Source organism: Sardina pilchardus, chromosome 4 (assembly GCF_963854185.1).
Source record: "Sardina pilchardus chromosome 4, fSarPil1.1, whole genome shotgun sequence".
In the NCBI taxonomy this organism is placed as follows: domain Eukaryota; kingdom Metazoa; phylum Chordata; class Actinopteri; order Clupeiformes; family Clupeidae; genus Sardina; species Sardina pilchardus.
Genome location: NC_084997.1, coordinates 33,524,455 through 33,540,710, shown reverse-complemented (window position 1 = coordinate 33,540,710; position 16,256 = coordinate 33,524,455). Strand labels below are relative to the sequence as shown.

Genomic DNA, 16,256 nt, shown 5'->3' with positions numbered 1-16,256 from the left:
TGTGGGCCTATGAGGAGCCAAGTTTGAGTCTAATGCTATTCCCAGTCTCTGTCACTTTGATATACTATAATGTCTGTCCATAGTGTCCAATCTAAACAACGTCTGAAGGCCTGTACATTCATATCATGGAACAGCCAGCGCTGCTCATTGGCTGGCGTTGGAGAGCTCAGTATTTCAGTAAATCACAGCTTTCCTCGAGGGTCTCGTATTTCTGACACATGCATGTGCACTGGTTAACTCATCAGGATGCCAAACTAACAGCCGGCTAGACACGCAGAACCTCCTGGCCCTCACAGACATCTAGACACGCGGAACCTCCTGGTCCTCACAGACTTCTAGACACGCAGAACCTCCTGGCCCTCACAGACCTCTAGACATCTAGACACGCAGAACCTCCTGGCCCTCACAGACCTCTAGACATCTAGACACGCAGAACCTCCTGGCCCTCACAGACCTCTAGACATCTAGACACGCAGAACCTCCTGGCTCTCACAGACCTCTAGACATCTAGACACGCAGAACCTCCTGGCTCTCACAGACCTCTAGACACGCAGAGCCTCCTGGCCCTCACAGGGGGTTGGTTTAGGGCAGGGTTCCTCAACGGGGGACGGTACCCCGCCCTGAGGGGTGTTTGTACGTACAAGCTAGGGGGGCACTGGGAGTGTCACAACTCAGCCTACGCCTACATATAGGGTGCCTCTCATTCGTGTTTTATAGATCCTCACTTCCTCGTTCTCACTGGTCAAGATAAAGAATGATGGGGTGGCAACAATGGGATAATCTATCCAGTGCTATAGATCAGTGGGAACGAGTCTGGAGGATCGAGGAGGGATGTTGAGAGAGGCCCATAATGTTCCTATAGTGTAAACTACATTACAACCAATGCTGTGCACCATGGTAGTGTTTTTCTATTATCCAACCAGCCTCCTATTACTTAACAGTGAGATACATCTGCTTAATTAGACCTATAAAACAGGCTCATAGGGAAACGTTCTTATAAATCCAGAAGAAACCAAAACGGCTAATTTATTATGAAAGCAATATAGCATGAGTGGGCGTGGGTTTGGGAATGGATATATAGCCTACACACAGTGTACCCGAAATGTTTTCTTTTTCAATTTGTTGAGGGTGTCTGGGGGGCGGGGCGTCAAAGGATCAGGAGGGCATTGGCTAAAAGAAAAAGGGGGGGGGGGGGGGTTGCTGTTATAATTCAGTGTTTACGTTATAACCAGAGCACAACCCCCAATATCCTAGACAGGAAAAAAAGGACACACAGACACACACACACTGTCATAACATGTATTAAGTTCAGCAATCCGTTTGCCAATGGGAGTACCATGCAGCGGCTATGCTTAGGAAAGGACATAATGTGCTCAACAAACTCATGCTGCTTAGCACAACAACAGCCTCAGTCTCTCTGAAACTGGAAACAGATGACTGAAGGATATGAGACCACAGACTGAGGAGAACTCTGACAGACTAGAGTATGTGAACACTTTCTAGCTGCTTCTCTGAGGACATTCAGATCCATGAAAGAGAAACCATAACATACTGTGCTTTACATCATAACAAACTGCACACAGTAGTTCAGCTGTGTCATATTATAAGCAGTGAAATGAAATGCATACAGTACGAGCAGAATGCAAACTCTGCAGTCATCACAAGCAAACAACACTCACTCCGTTGCATACAACACAGAAATGCCAGCAACAGCAGAAGTTGCATAATAACACAGCAATCCTGTAGAAATAACATTAGGTAACGTGCAATGCTAATCAATGAGAAGCAACCCACACTTGATGAACTTTAAGAAAGTGATTGTTACTCATCTTCCCCAGTAAATTGCATAACAATGAAGTTATATAGTTATAAGAGCAATGCAATATGCAAGATGAACTAAATAAATAATTGTACTAAATCTGTACTGTTTAACTGTAATGTAGAAAACCTATTATACTGATAAGGGCTCTACTTGCATGCTTGCAGATATTCACAATAACACTTGTTATCAACAGACTCTTTGTAACATCTATAGCTGAAGACTTGGGGACAAATACATTTCTTTACTCACTTTCCCCAAAGCCAATCACAAGACGGGTGTCCTACTGTACCTCAGATGTCCAGGAGTAGCTGACTGCACTGCAGGGCACACCACTCGACCACAGACAGATCTCAGCTGCTGCCTTCTCCGCTCTCAGGCAATATATGTGTGTGTGGGAGACTGGGAGTGTGTGTGTGTGTGTGTGTGTGTGTGTGAGAGAGAGAGACTGAAAGAGGGAGAAGGAGTGTGTATTTGGTGTTTGGGAGGGGGGAAGGTATGTGTGTCAGAGGGGGAGAAAGGGTGTGTGTGTGTGTGTGTGTGTGTGTGTGTGGGTGTTTTCGGGAAGTTATGTCAGTCTTGCTCATGAAAATGGTCAATTCCCGTGTATTCTGAAGATAAACAAAAGATAACCTCTGTTGCTCTTCTATCTATAACATACTGTACACATGCCTAACACACTCCTACACACACACACACACACACACACACACACATACACACACGAGAACTACACGATACACATATAAAAAAAAGTCCCTCTTCAGAGGACCTTTTAGAGTTCTGCAATACAAACCAATTGAATGTGATATTGTCAGTGATGGCTTTAGAACCCACACTTTTGTTCTGTCCAGTTCTGCAGCACTATGTGAGCTATATGACCTGCACACATACAGTACAGTGCCCTGCCTGGCATATCTTTGGCGTCGTGCTCACACACACACACACACACACACACACACACACACACACACACACACACACACACACACACACACAAACACACAGACACCACACACACACACCACACACACACACACACACACACACACACACACACACACAGACACACACACCACACACACACACACCACATCCACATACACCACACACACACACACACACACACACACACACCTACACACACAACACACACACACACACACACACACACACACACACACACACACACGGACACCACACACACACACACACAGGATTCTGAGTGGTGTGTGATTACTGTAAATCTGAGTCACAGTGTTTGCTGCCAGTTCGGAGGAAACTCATGTGGACAGACTCTCACACAGCTGGCACTGCGCCAGCAGACCACAACGACTTTAGGTCTAGTTTGCTGTCAGCCCTCACACACATGCTCACTCATGTACACGCTATCCACACACACACACACACACACACACACACACACACACACACACACACAGACTCACGCTCACTCGTGTAAATGCTACACACAGTCATATTTAAACACACACATGCTCACTCATGTACACACTATTCACACACACACAAACACACACACACACACGCTCACTCCCGTACACGCTACACAGTCACGTTCAAACACACACACGCTCACTCATGTACACGCTATACATTCACATAGAAACGCACACACAAACACACACACACACACACACACGCACACACGCACACACGCACACACTATGATCAGTGTTTCAGTTCAGGACTGCTGCTCACTGTGCAGACACACTGAATACCACGGAGGGTTGCGCACACCAGCTCTGCCCACGTTACGTGTGCTGGCCTCATTGCCATCACTCTACATCAGGCAGCGGGATCCTCATTACCGTCACTCTACATCAGGCAGCGGGATCCTCATTACCGTCACTCTACATCAGGCAGCGGGATCCTCATTACCGTCACTCTACATCAGGCAGCGGGATCATCATTACCATCACTCTACATCAGGCAGCTGGATCCTCACTATCACCGCTCTACGCAGCGGGATCCTCATTGCCATCGCTTTACGTCAGGCAGCGGGATCCTCATTACCATCACTCTACGTCAGGCAGCGGGATCCTCACTATCACCGCTCTACGCAGTGGGGTCCTCATTGCCGTTACTCTATGTCAGGCAGCGGGATCCTCATTACCGTCACTCTGTACATCAGGCAGCGGGATCCTCATTCTCTACATCAGGCAGCGGGATCCTCATTACCATCACTCTACATCAGGCAGCGGGATCCTCATTACCATCACTCTACATCAGGCAGCGGGATCCTCATTGCCATCACTCTACATCAGGCAGCGGGATCTGGCATGTAGGCTGCAGGGAACAGCCTCTTCTTCTTCCACAACGTTGTATTGTTGCCATCTTCAGTATGGGATCCTGCATGACAAGGCTGCAGACTGCCTACTGCCAAGCAACAAATGCCTTATGGACAGATGACAAGAAATGTTGATTGAGAATGCTGATTCTTTTTTAAATGTTTTTTTGATACCAAGAGCTTCAGTTTGTCAATACATTTCAGTAACTAGTAACTAAATAGCAATGCTGTCTGCTACATTACTTTCCGTCCATGTAATCATTGGGCTACTGATGTGTGAAGTCATCTCCGAGTTACCGTGTGTGAATACAAACAGAAAAAAAGGAACTGTGTAGATCTAGGGGTAGCCTCTCCAGTTAGTAGAACTGTTCTAGGGGTGGCCTGTCCAGTTAGTAGAATTGTGTAGTTCTAGGGGTGGCCTCTCCAGGTAGTAGAATTGTGTAGTTCTAGGGGTAGCCTCTCCAGTTAGTAGTTAGTACAGCGATGTTCCTAGAACTGTTGTGTCTGAATGCACCTCATTTCAGTCAGCTTCACTGGGATAATTAAGCTGGACGATTCCCAGGTTCAGATTGGAAAGCTCCTGTCTGAGTAGCTGCATTTTGCCAGTTTGCTGCTCTTGCGCATGATACGGTCAAAGTTCAACCATGCAGTGTGTAAGGCCCTAGTCCATTGACTAATCTAGGTCACTGTTATCTGTGTGTAACCGGTTGTGTGTGTGAGTGTGTGTGTGTGTGTTCCCACTTTCCTATTTCTTTCCACATGGAAACCAAAGGGCAGGTTTAATCCTGATCAAATGTAGGATTGGATTATATGAGCTGATCTGATTTCAGAGTCCCTCTTTTGCTTTTAAAAAACAAATGATTTCCAAGATTTGATCTAAGCCGTTATCCGTATTCCCACTAGATCACTTTTGAAAACTGGGCCTTGTGGTCAGTTAGTCCCTGTGTCTCTGGCAGCTACAGTTGGCTGAATTCTAGCTCACCCCCATACAGTTCACACCCACAACTGGAATTTTGAACTGAACTCTGATGGCAGCAGATACCAGAAACTGGCCTGGCAACTAAAAATCCTTTTTTTTTTTTTACCATAGTTCCTGCCTGATTCTCCGTCATTCACCAGACGCTCTCCTGTAGTTTGGGGACTGACACGTCTGTTCTGACTGTCAGTAAAAGTGAAGCTGGTGATAAGGCTGAGGAGAGGAGAACAAACAGAGAAGAGACTTTACAGTAGCCAAAATGACTTCTAAACTGGAGGAGGACCTCACCTGTAATGTGTGCTGTGACATCTTCAAGAATCCTGTGTTGTTGACCTGCGCTCACAGCATCTGTAAAGCCTGTCTGCAGCAGTTCTGGGAGAGCAAAGGATCCAGAGAATGTCCCTACTGCAGGAGGAAGTGCTCAAAAGTGGTTTACCCTCCTAACATGGCATTAAGGAACCTGTGTGAGACCTTCTTAAATGAGGGAAGTCATAGAGCTTCATCAGGGTCTGAGGTGCTCTGCAGTTTTCATAGTGAGAAACTCAAGCTCTTCTGTCTGGAGGATGAACAGCCTGTGTGTCTGGTGTGCAGAGACTCCAAAAGACACACCAACCACAAGTTTCACCCTATTGATGAAGCAGCGCTTGACCGCAAGGTAAGAATGGTTTCCCTTTTCATTATGGTAACAGGGGGACCAGATGCTGCAGGCTACAGTGAGGTCTGTTATTTATTCCAGGAGGAGCTCAAGATCAAACTGCAGCCATTACAGAAGCAACTGAAGACCTTTGAGAAGACTAAAGTCACCTGTGATCAAACAGCAAAACATATCAAGGTGAGACCAGACACCTTGCAGACTGTGCCTGTTAGTTTACAAACACAATCATAACCCCCCCCCCCTTAACACAGCACAGAGGACATAGACTTCAGTGGAACTCTGCTCTGCATAAATGGGGATTTTGCTCACCCCCTTGTGTTTTCTGGATTCACGTAAGTGGCTTCTGATGAAGTATCTTGCTCAACAATCTTTGGGTGAACCAAACCCAATCTGCCCCCAATTGGATTTTGCCATGCAGCTCAGGCTGGAAACCTGCACATTTACAGTTTCTGCTTCCTTTCCACGTTTGCTGGAATCTATCAGAAACTGGCTTATCCACCAGACGCATTTACTGTATATTGTTGGTCAGACTGGTTGAAGGACTATCCAAGCGTGCAGAGTCATCTAAACTATGTCCATTGATAGTGCCTCTTGTGCAGTAGAAAATACAGCACAGACTCCCCAGACTAATGTTAAATCTCATAAGATTGATTTCAGTCTGGTGTTAGCCAGGCTAAAGTCTCACTGAAATGTAATCTTGTAATAAAATATAATTTAGTGACAGACAGTGATACTACAGGCTATACTGTTGTTGTCATGTTGTCATGTAATTGTTTGTTGGTGCCACAAACCATAAACTAGGTGACCATCCACAACACTTAAGTCCGCCTCGAAGAGTCACAAAATTGGGCACTCAATGCTTACTTGCGTTATGTGCCTGTGTACTTCCTCCAGGGAGGGAGTTGATTTTTGCCTGATAAGGTGAAGATTCTTGGGCCTTAAAAGTTTATGTACTGTATTAATTAGACTAACACTTTTCAAAGGTAGTTATATCTTCACAATGTCAACAGTGCTCAACTAAATTAGTTTACTGCCTCCAGCACAACCAGTATTTCAAACCCTATGCATAGGATTAAGGTGTTTGGATGGGCATCTACTTAATGGCTGTCACTCAGATATGTGTTTTATTTTAAGATTCAATTTCAGTAAGGATGATACATGATCTCTTTTAGAATATGTGGACTGGAGCTGTGGCATTCTGGGTACAAACTTTAGTTGGTTCCATAGAACTATTACAATGCACCTTTTATGGTTCCTCATTAAGAACTTTTTTAGCAATGTTCCATTTAGAAACATTTTGGGCACCTTATTTGCATCAAAGGATGGAATCTATTTAGGTTCCATGTGGAAATGTTTTCTTAAAAGTGTACTGTTAGTTGATTCCAGTTTTCCCCAAAATGTGCATGTTATATAACAACAATGTTATATATTTAACAGGAAAATACGGTCACAGCAGCACTGTTAACAAAAACAGGAAACAGTTGCAACCCTACTGCCAGTTCTTTACTGTTATTTAATGAGCAAATATGTTGTGGGCGGGGGGAGGGGCAGCATCTATTAAACAAATGAACATGAATTGGTTTAATCCAGACTCAGGTCCAGCACACAGAAAAGCAGATCAAGGAGGAGTTTGAGAAGCTTCACCAGTTTCTACGAGATGAAGAGGCTGCCAGGATAACTGCACTGAGGGAGGAAGAGGAGCAGAAGAGTCAGATGATGAAGAAGAAGATTGAGAAGATGAGCAGAGAGATTTCATCTCTTTCATGCACAATCAGAGCCATAGAAGAGAAGATGGGAGCTGATGACATCACATTCCTGCAGGTAAGAGCTCCACTGTCATGAGGTGTGTTAGGGCGTACTCACACTAGGCAATTCGTACTCGAGCACACTTGGCCCCTAAAGTCCGGTTCGTTTGACCAGTGTGATCGTTTCGTTCCGTACCGGGGTACGGTATGCTAGTACGCTTGGAGGAGGTGGACTCTGGTACGGTACGCATGTAAGCACAGGATGTCATTGATGACGAAATAAGCAATAACGTTCCAATTAACAATCAGACGGTGCATAAAGATTCTAGAACACAGCAACTCAATCATACCCAAGTGCGGTTTGATATGCAGTGTGAGCACAGACCAGGGACCAGAGGCAACCGTGCTCCAGTACGGTACGGGTGAACCGTACCTAGTGTGAGTGCGCCCTTAGTGCTTGTATCAGTGATCTTTATGAGTTGTTGCTGGTGTGGTGTGTGTCTGTGAAATCATGTGGGGACATATTCAGTGTGCCCAATAATGTTTAACCCCTTCTCTTATTTGCTATTTTCCAGAACTACAAGAGCACAGTGGAAAGGTGAGTGATCTGCCTCCTGTCTCTCTCTCTCTCTTCTCTGTGGTTCTGAACCCACAGCAGCACTGACTCCTGAATGTTATTCCAGAGCCCAGTGCACACTGCAGGATCCAGAGAGGGTTTCAGGAGCTCTGATCAATGTGGCAAAGCACCTGGGCAACCTGAAGTTCAGAGTCTGGGAGAAGATGCTGGAGACTATTCAGTACAGTGAGTGCACGCACGCACACACACACACACACACACACACACACACACACACACACACACACACACACACACACACACACACACACACACACACACACACACACACACACACACACAGGTGTCATCACATTTGGTTCTAGTCCTATAGATAATTAGCCTGGAAAGTCCAGACCCTGTAAACTGCCAGATTAAGAATCTGGCCACGAATAATGAAAATAGCAAAACTCAAGGGGCAACACCAAGCATGCATTTGAAAATCTCACTGCACACAATTGGATATCACTATGACCAACGTTTACCGACTGATTCCGGATTTGAGGCAATTGGATATCACTACGACGACCAATGTTTACCGACTGCTTTGTTGCAGCTCTGTTGTCATCTGTTTAGCTCGCCTCATGGCCTGCCTATATCAGATACACTGATGTGATTGGTTCCTTGTCACGCAAGCGGTAAAAGTAACTTGCATCATTACTCATTACCAGAGTGTCTCACAGACAATTCAAATGGAGCTTTCGTGAACACTCTGGATTTCCAGCGTAATAAGTCTGTTTATTTATACTGTATAATAGGTGATGACCATCATTCACATCTTCATCACACATCACTCAGTCCTATTGATAATGACCATCATTCACATTCACATCCTCATCACACATCACTCAGTCCTATTGATAATGACCATCATTCACATCCTCATCACTCAGTCCTATTGATAATTACCATCATTCACATCCTCATCCCTCAGCCCTATTGATAATGACCATCATTCACATCCACATCACTCAGTCCTATTGATAATGACCATCATTCACATCCTCATCACTCAGTCCTATTGATAATGACCATCATTCACATCCTCATCACTCAGTCCTATTGATAATTACCATCATTCACATCCTCATCACTCAGCCCTATTGATAATGACCATCATTCACATCCACATCACTCAGTCCTATTGATAATGACCATCATTCACATCCTCATCACACACCACACAGTCCTATTGATAATGACCATCATTCACATCCTCATCACTCAGTCCTATTAATAATGACCATCATTCACATCCTCATCACTCAGTCCTATTGATAATGTACATCATTCACATCCTCATCACTCAGTCCTATAGATAATGACCATCATTCACATCCTCATCACTCAGTCCTATTGATAATGACCATCATGCACATCCTCATCACTCAGTCCTATTGATAATGACCATCATTCACATCCTCATCACACACCACTCAGTCCTATTGATAATGACCATCATTCACATCCTCATCACACACCACTCAGTCCTATTGATAATGACCATCATTCACATCCTCATCACTCAGTCTTATTGATAATGACCATCATTCACATCCTCATATTGATAATGACCATCATTCACATCCTCATCACTCATCGCTCAGTCCTATTGATAATGACCATCATTCACATCCTCATCACACATCACTCAGTGTTCAGTTCATGTGTGTGTTCTTTCTCTCTGCAGCTCCTGTGACTCTGGATCCCAACACTGCACACCCAAAACTCATCCTGTCTGAGGATCTGACCAGTGTGATATGGGGTGATGAGAGACAGCAGCGTCCTGATAACCCAGAGAGATTTGATTCCTATGTCAGTGTCCTGGGCTCTGTGGGCTTTAACTCAGGGACTCACTTCTGGGATGTGGAGGTTGGAGAGAACACACTGTGGAGTGTGGGTGTGAAAGCAGAGTCTTTTCAGAGGAAGGGACAATATGATAATGTGAGTGGAGAGTGGTCTGTGTTTTATAAAGATGGTAAATATGCAGCTTGTGCTCCACCACAGCCCTCCACTCTGCTCACAGTGAAGCAGAAACTCCAGAGGATCAGAGTGCAGCTGGACTGGGACAGAGGACAGCTGTCATTCTCTGACCCTGATAATAACACACACTTACACACTCTCACACACACTTTCACTGAGAGAGTGTTTCCATACTTAAACACTACCCATAAACTCCTTCCTCTGAGGATCCTCCCAGTGAAGGCCTCAGTAAGAGTAGAGCAGCACAGGTAGAGCTGATTCTGCCTCTTCACCAGAACTGACTCACAGAGAGGGAAGCTGGAGAAAACTGTATGATAAACGATGACAATGATGATGCACTCACCTTATACCATACACTGTGAAATCTGATAGCTATTCTTACTTAAAAGGTTTAGTAAGTATAACTCAGTTTTTGTCTCGTTGATTATGCTGATTTTGTCTTTCGAGATTACTTGCCTAAAATGAGTGTAATTCAATATCGAGGTGGAAAAATAAACATGATCATTTAAATAAAGTAAACTCTATTGCTAAAGTTTTACCACACTGAAGTTAGATAGTTAACCTTGCTTATATCAGAGCCCATTTAGGGAGAGACGGTTCACTCCCTATTAACTCCATTGTACCTGCAACCTGTTGCAGTTCCGCTAGGGACGATTGCGAGTAAGCGCAAAAACAATGGGGGTCGATGGGGCTGGACAGAAAAATTAGACTGTTTCACCTGATCGTCATTGAAAAATCGAAGATTGGATTTTAGTTTCTGCAAGCTCAATATGGATTATAGGTCGAAAGTTGAATGAAAAAGTAATCATGGCCCTTTGGTTTCCTACAGGCTGTGTCGTTGTTGCCATAACATACTAGCAGTCTGCTAATGAATTTGTCATTGACACGTTTGAAAGGCTTTTTAAAACAATTAAGTGACTTAAAAAATTTAATACTCTGCCGTGTGCATTTTCTCGATCCCCCTTTCAAATGCCAAAATATTTCCAGAGAAAAGTGGATTTTAGGGGTACAACTCCATTAACCTCCATTCATTCTGCACTTACTCGTGAGCGCCATCAAGTGGAAGCAGAAGAGTAACTGTAACAGTTCAGAAACTGGAAATTTACCCGAGAGTGGAGGTTCTCCCTTTATTAGACATTCTCTGGTTATATTTAGAGGTACACGTCTGGCTCACACTTGTGTTCTAACCATTCACTTAATTAACTGATTGTATTTGGCACACATTTTAATACCGGTGGATCAGCTAATTAGTGGAATCACCTGTACTGTTCTACTTCATACTTTGACACCTCTGTCTGCACCCTGCTGCTCTGGGGTCAGTTTCTAGTCTCTGGCAGCTGCACTTCACACACACAACTGGAACTTTCAACTGATCTCCACTTGGTGGCAGCAGAGATCAGGGAACTGGTCTGACAACTACTGCCAGCCAATCAGAATCCTTTCTTACCATAGTCCCTCCCTCTGGCTGGCTCATGTCGGAGCAGGAAGTGAACTTGAGCGAGACGTTGACTTTTTCCCTTCACTTGACACCCTTGTTTGGATTGAGGAGAGACTTTTCGGTAAAGACACAAATGGCTTCTAAACAAGAGGATCTCACCTGTCCTGTGTGCTGTGACATCTTCAAGGATCCTGTCTTGTTGACCTGTGATCACAATATCTGTAAACACTGTCTACAGCAGATCTGGGAGAGCAAAGGTTACAGAGAATGTCCCTACTGCAGCAGAAAGTGCTCAAAGGACTTGTATCCTCTTAACAAGGCATTGAGGAACCTGTGTGAGACCTTCTTACAGGGGAGTCAGAGAGCTTCAGCAGGGTCTGAGGTGCTCTGCAGTCTGCACAGTGAGCAACTCAAGCTCTTCTGTCTGGATGATAAACAGTCTGTGTGTTTGGTATGTAGAGACTCCAAAACCCACACAGGCCATAGATTCCACCCTATAGATGAAGCAGTACTTGACTGTAAGGTAAGAATGATTTCTCTTAATTATGGTGATGGGATTTCGCAACACCTTGTGATCACTTTGGAGATGAATGAATGTTACTGTTGAATTTAGAAATGCTGCAGTCTGCAGTGATGTCTGTTATTAATTCCAGGAGGAGCACACGATCAGACTGCAGCTCTTACAGGAGAAGCTGAAGACTTTCGAGGAGGCTAAAGTGACATGTGATAAAACAGCAACACACATCAAGGTGAAGACCAGGCAGTGGTGTAATCTAGTTATAGACTACACCACTGATATACTGATATACTGTGATGTAGAAGTTAACGTAACTGTAGTGGGTATACTGTGATCAACCCCAAATATTAATATGTATTCTTGCCTATTTTAAGTGGGTATACTGAGATGATGATGCTTATTAAGTGGGTATGCGTAGTCCTGCGTATCACACAGACTACACCACTGAGACCAGGCACATGTCACATTAGGTGGAGATGTGAATCATGTTAAATGTACTTGTCACTCAAAAATATATATATATATTTTTAAAGATTTGCTGCTACTGTAGTTGGAGAATCTTGACAACAGATTTACAGTAAAGGAGAATTCAGGCTATTTCCATATAGATCTACAGCTAAAGCAGTCAGCTACAGTGCTCCACTCAGGGGGCATGTTCATGAGCCCTCTAATCTGTCGTCATGGGCACAAGAATGAAAAACAACATGTAACGGACCCGTGCTGCAGACTCAACACAGGCAACGCGTTCAGGTCATTAGCAATGCCCTCAGACCGTTAGCAACGTGTTCAGGCCAAATGCAACCAGGCCATTAGCAAGCTAACCTGTTTAGCGCACTAGCAATGCACCCAGGCCGTTAGCAAGGTGTTCAGGTTGTTAGCAGCATGTTCAAGCCATTAGCAATGTGTTCAGACACTAAGCAACATCTTCAGGTCGTTAGCAATGTGTTCAAGCTGTTAGCAATGAATTAACATAAATTGGTTTAATCCAGACTCAGGCCCATCACACAGAGAAGGAGATCAAGATGGAGTTTGAGAAGCTTCACCAGTTTCTAAAAGATGAAGAGGCTGCCAGGATAGCTGCACTGAGGGAGGAAGAGGAGCAGAAGAGTCAGATGATGAAGGAGAAGATTGAGAAGATGAGCAGAGAGATCTCATCCCTTGAAGACACAATCAGAGCCATAGAGGAGGAGATGGGAGTTGATAATATCACGTTACTGCAGGTAAGAACCCCCCACTCTCAAGTGAGTTAGACGTAAGCTATTGGATTACTGCTTTTATGGTTATATGTATTATTTACAGTGCTCACGTAAAGATATGTACTCATGTGGTCATTGAATTATGATCTTAAAAAGACTGCAAAAATGATTGACATATTCCATTATTTGTAATTTTCTAGAATTACAAGAGCACAGTGGAAAGGTGAGTGATCTGCCTCCTGTCTCTCTCTTCTCTGTGGTTCTGAACCCAAACCCACAGCAGCACTGACTCCTGAATGTTATTCCAGAGCCCAGTGCACACCGCAGGATCCAGAGAGGGTTTCAGGAGCTCTGATCAATGTGGCAAAGCACCTGGGCAACCTGAAGTTCAGAGTTTGGGAGAAGATGCAGGAGATTGTTCAATACAGTAAGTACACATACTGTACACACACACACACACACACACACACACACACACACACACACACACACACACACACACACACACACACACACACACACACACACACACAATTATAGTCTGGCTATAACCAGAAAAAGCTCAATCTTTTAAGATTGAACATTAGTATGGGGAGTCTGCGCTTTGTTTCTTGAGTCTGCGCTTTTGTTATCAATGGGCATCGTTCAAATGACTCCGTACGCTTGGATAATCCTTCAACTAATCAGACCAACGATCTGGTGCCTCTTTTGGATAAGCTAGTTTCTGATTGGAGCCTAAGGTTCTGGCAGGGAACAGAGGAGATAGATGTGCAGGTCTCTAGCCTGAGCTGCCGGGCGCAGAAATCCAAGTTCGCCAGAAGTTCAGGCAGAGTTCACTCAGCCTAACAAAATGACCCATCCAATCAACACTTCCGCATTCAGCATCATTACTACAGTACAGGGATGGATGGATGGAGGGATGAATGGAGGGATGAAGGGAAGGATGGAATGATGGAATGGTGTTAAGATTCACTGATACATATCGGTAACAGATTTGAACGTTGAAGATGCGAGCAGTGGCAGTCTTAGCTTTTCTTATGACAAATTAGCGATAGAAACAAGTTGTTTAGCTGACATTTATTTTTCTGACTGGAAATGACGCTCCACATGCCAAAAGAAAGATTGTCTTAAGGTTTTCCATAAATATGGCATGTCCAGAATGATTCATACCCTCTTTAGATAATCAATGGAAACATCTTTATTTGCCAACACTACTTTCCAAACAGTGTTTATATTACCTATCAAGACTCTTTTTGTTTCTACAATGATTGTAGATCACGTCATTTCTAGGTTTGAGGCAGGAATGATACTTTGCCTTCACTCTGGTCTAGTGCTCAGGTCTGGACTCTGGGTGGGCCACTACTGTGATACGTGTCTGATACAGCCATATCAGAATTTCATAAAAAGCCACAGCTTTTTAGGAATTGGGGTATCGCATCTTTGGCTCTATCACATTGTATCACATCGAATCGAATCACACCTCAACGTTCTGTATTCAAATGTATTGTTCCTGAATCAAACAGCTTTATTATGACCGCTGCTAGCATAGCTAGCGTAGCGGTCATATAGTGATTGTCAAAGTTTTTTTGTTTTTTTTTCCCGTCATATACTTCCTGAATTTTTCGTCAATGATTCCCGGGACATGAAACATGGTGGGCATGTAGCTGTAAGAGTAGGAGATATGTGCATATCAATTGCACAAAAGGGAGATGCAGCGAAGCTGACAAGCGTCATTTATTTTTGTGGAGAGAATGTGCAGAACTGGATGGCGGTCAATTTGTGTACCGCTATGCGGTGCATCTAGTTGATAATGTGTCACATTCTCATCACATATGTGACCCTGTAAAGCGGAACCAGTCGTTTCGGTAAAATTTATTAAATTAAATTATTGTGCTCACGTGAACGGCCATAAACTAAGCTTTCCAACGATATGTATATCGAGGGTATTACACAAACTATCGCTAAGATAACCGCATCCAAAGTTGACATGGTTCTCCTGTCACCATATGCCAGAAGAGGAGAAATCACCTTTTTAAGCGGCGCGTGCACAACGGGAATGACCGCAAATGTGTTGAATCTTCGCCGGGTTTAACAGTCAAAACGTATGTTTTTCCGTGAAATGCGTTCATGATATGAAACTGTAGACTGTATACAGTCGAATTATGCGAAAACGTGAAATTCAACATTTTAACCCGGAAGTTTGTTATTGTTGATTTTCTCAAAATAACGTTGTGCGCAAAACGACTGATTTCGCTTTGAATGGTCACATATATCTGTGTTCTTTCTCTCTGCAGCTCCTGTCACTCTGGATCCCAACACTGCAAAGCCAAATCTCATCCTGTCTGAGGATCTGACCAGTGTGATATGGGATGATGAGAGACAGCAGCTTCCTGATAACCCAGAGAGGTTTGATCACTTTGCCAGTGTCCTGGGCTCTGAGGGCTTTAACTCAGGGACTCACTGCTGGGATGTGGAGGTTGGAGAGAACACATTGTGGCATGTGGGTGTGATGGCAGAGTCTCTCCAGAGGAAGGGAGACTGCACCTCCGTGAGTGGATGGTGGTGTGTTGGGTGTAATGGTGATGTACTTGGAGTATGTTCTACACCACAGCAATACACTGTCCTCACAGCGCAGCAGAAACTCCAGAGAATCAGAGTGCAGTTGGACTGGGACAGAGGAGAGCTGTCATTCTCTGACCCTGATAACAACACACACCTACACACAATCACACACACTTTCACTGAGAAAGTGTTTCCGTACTTTAATGGCTGTCGGATGTCTCCTCTTAGGATCTTACCAGTGAAGGTTTCAGTAACAGTAGAGCAGCCCAGTCACACAGCAAAAAATAGTTATTTAAGTATTATTAATTTTCTGTTGAGATAAAAAAAATCTACATATTGTTTTCAGCATAAAGAGATAAACGGGTTTGACCTGTTTTAAGATATATCATCATTAAAACAAACACATTTCCCTCATCTTTGGTGTGGCTGCACATATTTCTA

The 16,256-nt window shown here is 44.1% G+C and overlaps 3 protein-coding genes across 3 annotated transcripts; all 3 read left to right on the top strand.

Moving 5' to 3' along the window:
- Positions 1-4,110: 4,110 nt before the first annotated feature.
- On the top strand, positions 4,111-7,929 carry LOC134079010 (E3 ubiquitin-protein ligase TRIM35-like). The gene is made up of 5 exons (XM_062535174.1): positions 4,111-4,121; positions 5,218-5,758; positions 5,840-5,935; positions 7,349-7,579; positions 7,876-7,929. Exons 2-5 carry the CDS (start codon positions 5,363-5,365, stop codon positions 7,927-7,929), a joined length of 777 nt encoding a protein of 258 aa, XP_062391158.1. The 5' UTR covers positions 4,111-4,121; positions 5,218-5,362.
- A 261-nt stretch (positions 7,930-8,190) lies between these two features.
- LOC134078966 (zinc-binding protein A33-like) lies at positions 8,191-10,702 on the top strand. The gene is made up of 2 exons (XM_062535131.1): positions 8,191-8,305; positions 9,810-10,702. The coding sequence occupies exons 1-2, from the start codon at positions 8,284-8,286 to the stop codon at positions 10,352-10,354; spliced, it is 567 nt and encodes a 188-aa protein (XP_062391115.1). The 5' UTR covers positions 8,191-8,283; the 3' UTR covers positions 10,355-10,702.
- Positions 10,703-10,720: 18 nt separating this feature from the next.
- Positions 10,721-16,137, top strand: LOC134078964 (zinc-binding protein A33-like). The gene is made up of 6 exons (XM_062535129.1): positions 10,721-12,063; positions 12,194-12,289; positions 13,047-13,277; positions 13,454-13,476; positions 13,562-13,680; positions 15,548-16,137. Exons 1-6 carry the CDS (start codon positions 11,575-11,577, stop codon positions 16,135-16,137), a joined length of 1,548 nt encoding a protein of 515 aa, XP_062391113.1. The 5' UTR covers positions 10,721-11,574.
- Positions 16,138-16,256: the final 119 nt, after the last annotated feature.

Coding starts and splice junctions, on each gene's coding strand:
- LOC134079010 (XM_062535174.1), top strand. CDS start 5,363: ATGACTTCTAAACTGGAGGAGGACCTCACCTGTAATGTGTGCTGTGAC. Junction 5,936..7,348: donor AAACAGCAAAACATATCAAG/GTGAGACCAGAC, acceptor GGTTTAATCCAG/ACTCAGGTCCAGCACACAGA. Junction 7,580..7,875: donor ATGACATCACATTCCTGCAG/GTAAGAGCTCCA, acceptor TTTGATATGCAG/TGTGAGCACAGACCAGGGAC.
- LOC134078966 (XM_062535131.1), top strand. CDS start 8,284: ATGCTGGAGACTATTCAGTACA. Junction 8,306..9,809: donor GCTGGAGACTATTCAGTACA/GTGAGTGCACGC, acceptor TTCTCTCTGCAG/CTCCTGTGACTCTGGATCCC.
- LOC134078964 (XM_062535129.1), top strand. CDS start 11,575: ATGTCGGAGCAGGAAGTGAACTTGAGCGAGACGTTGACTTTTTCCCTT. Junction 12,064..12,193: donor AAGCAGTACTTGACTGTAAG/GTAAGAATGATT, acceptor TATTAATTCCAG/GAGGAGCACACGATCAGACT. Junction 13,681..15,547: donor GCAGGAGATTGTTCAATACA/GTAAGTACACAT, acceptor TTCTCTCTGCAG/CTCCTGTCACTCTGGATCCC.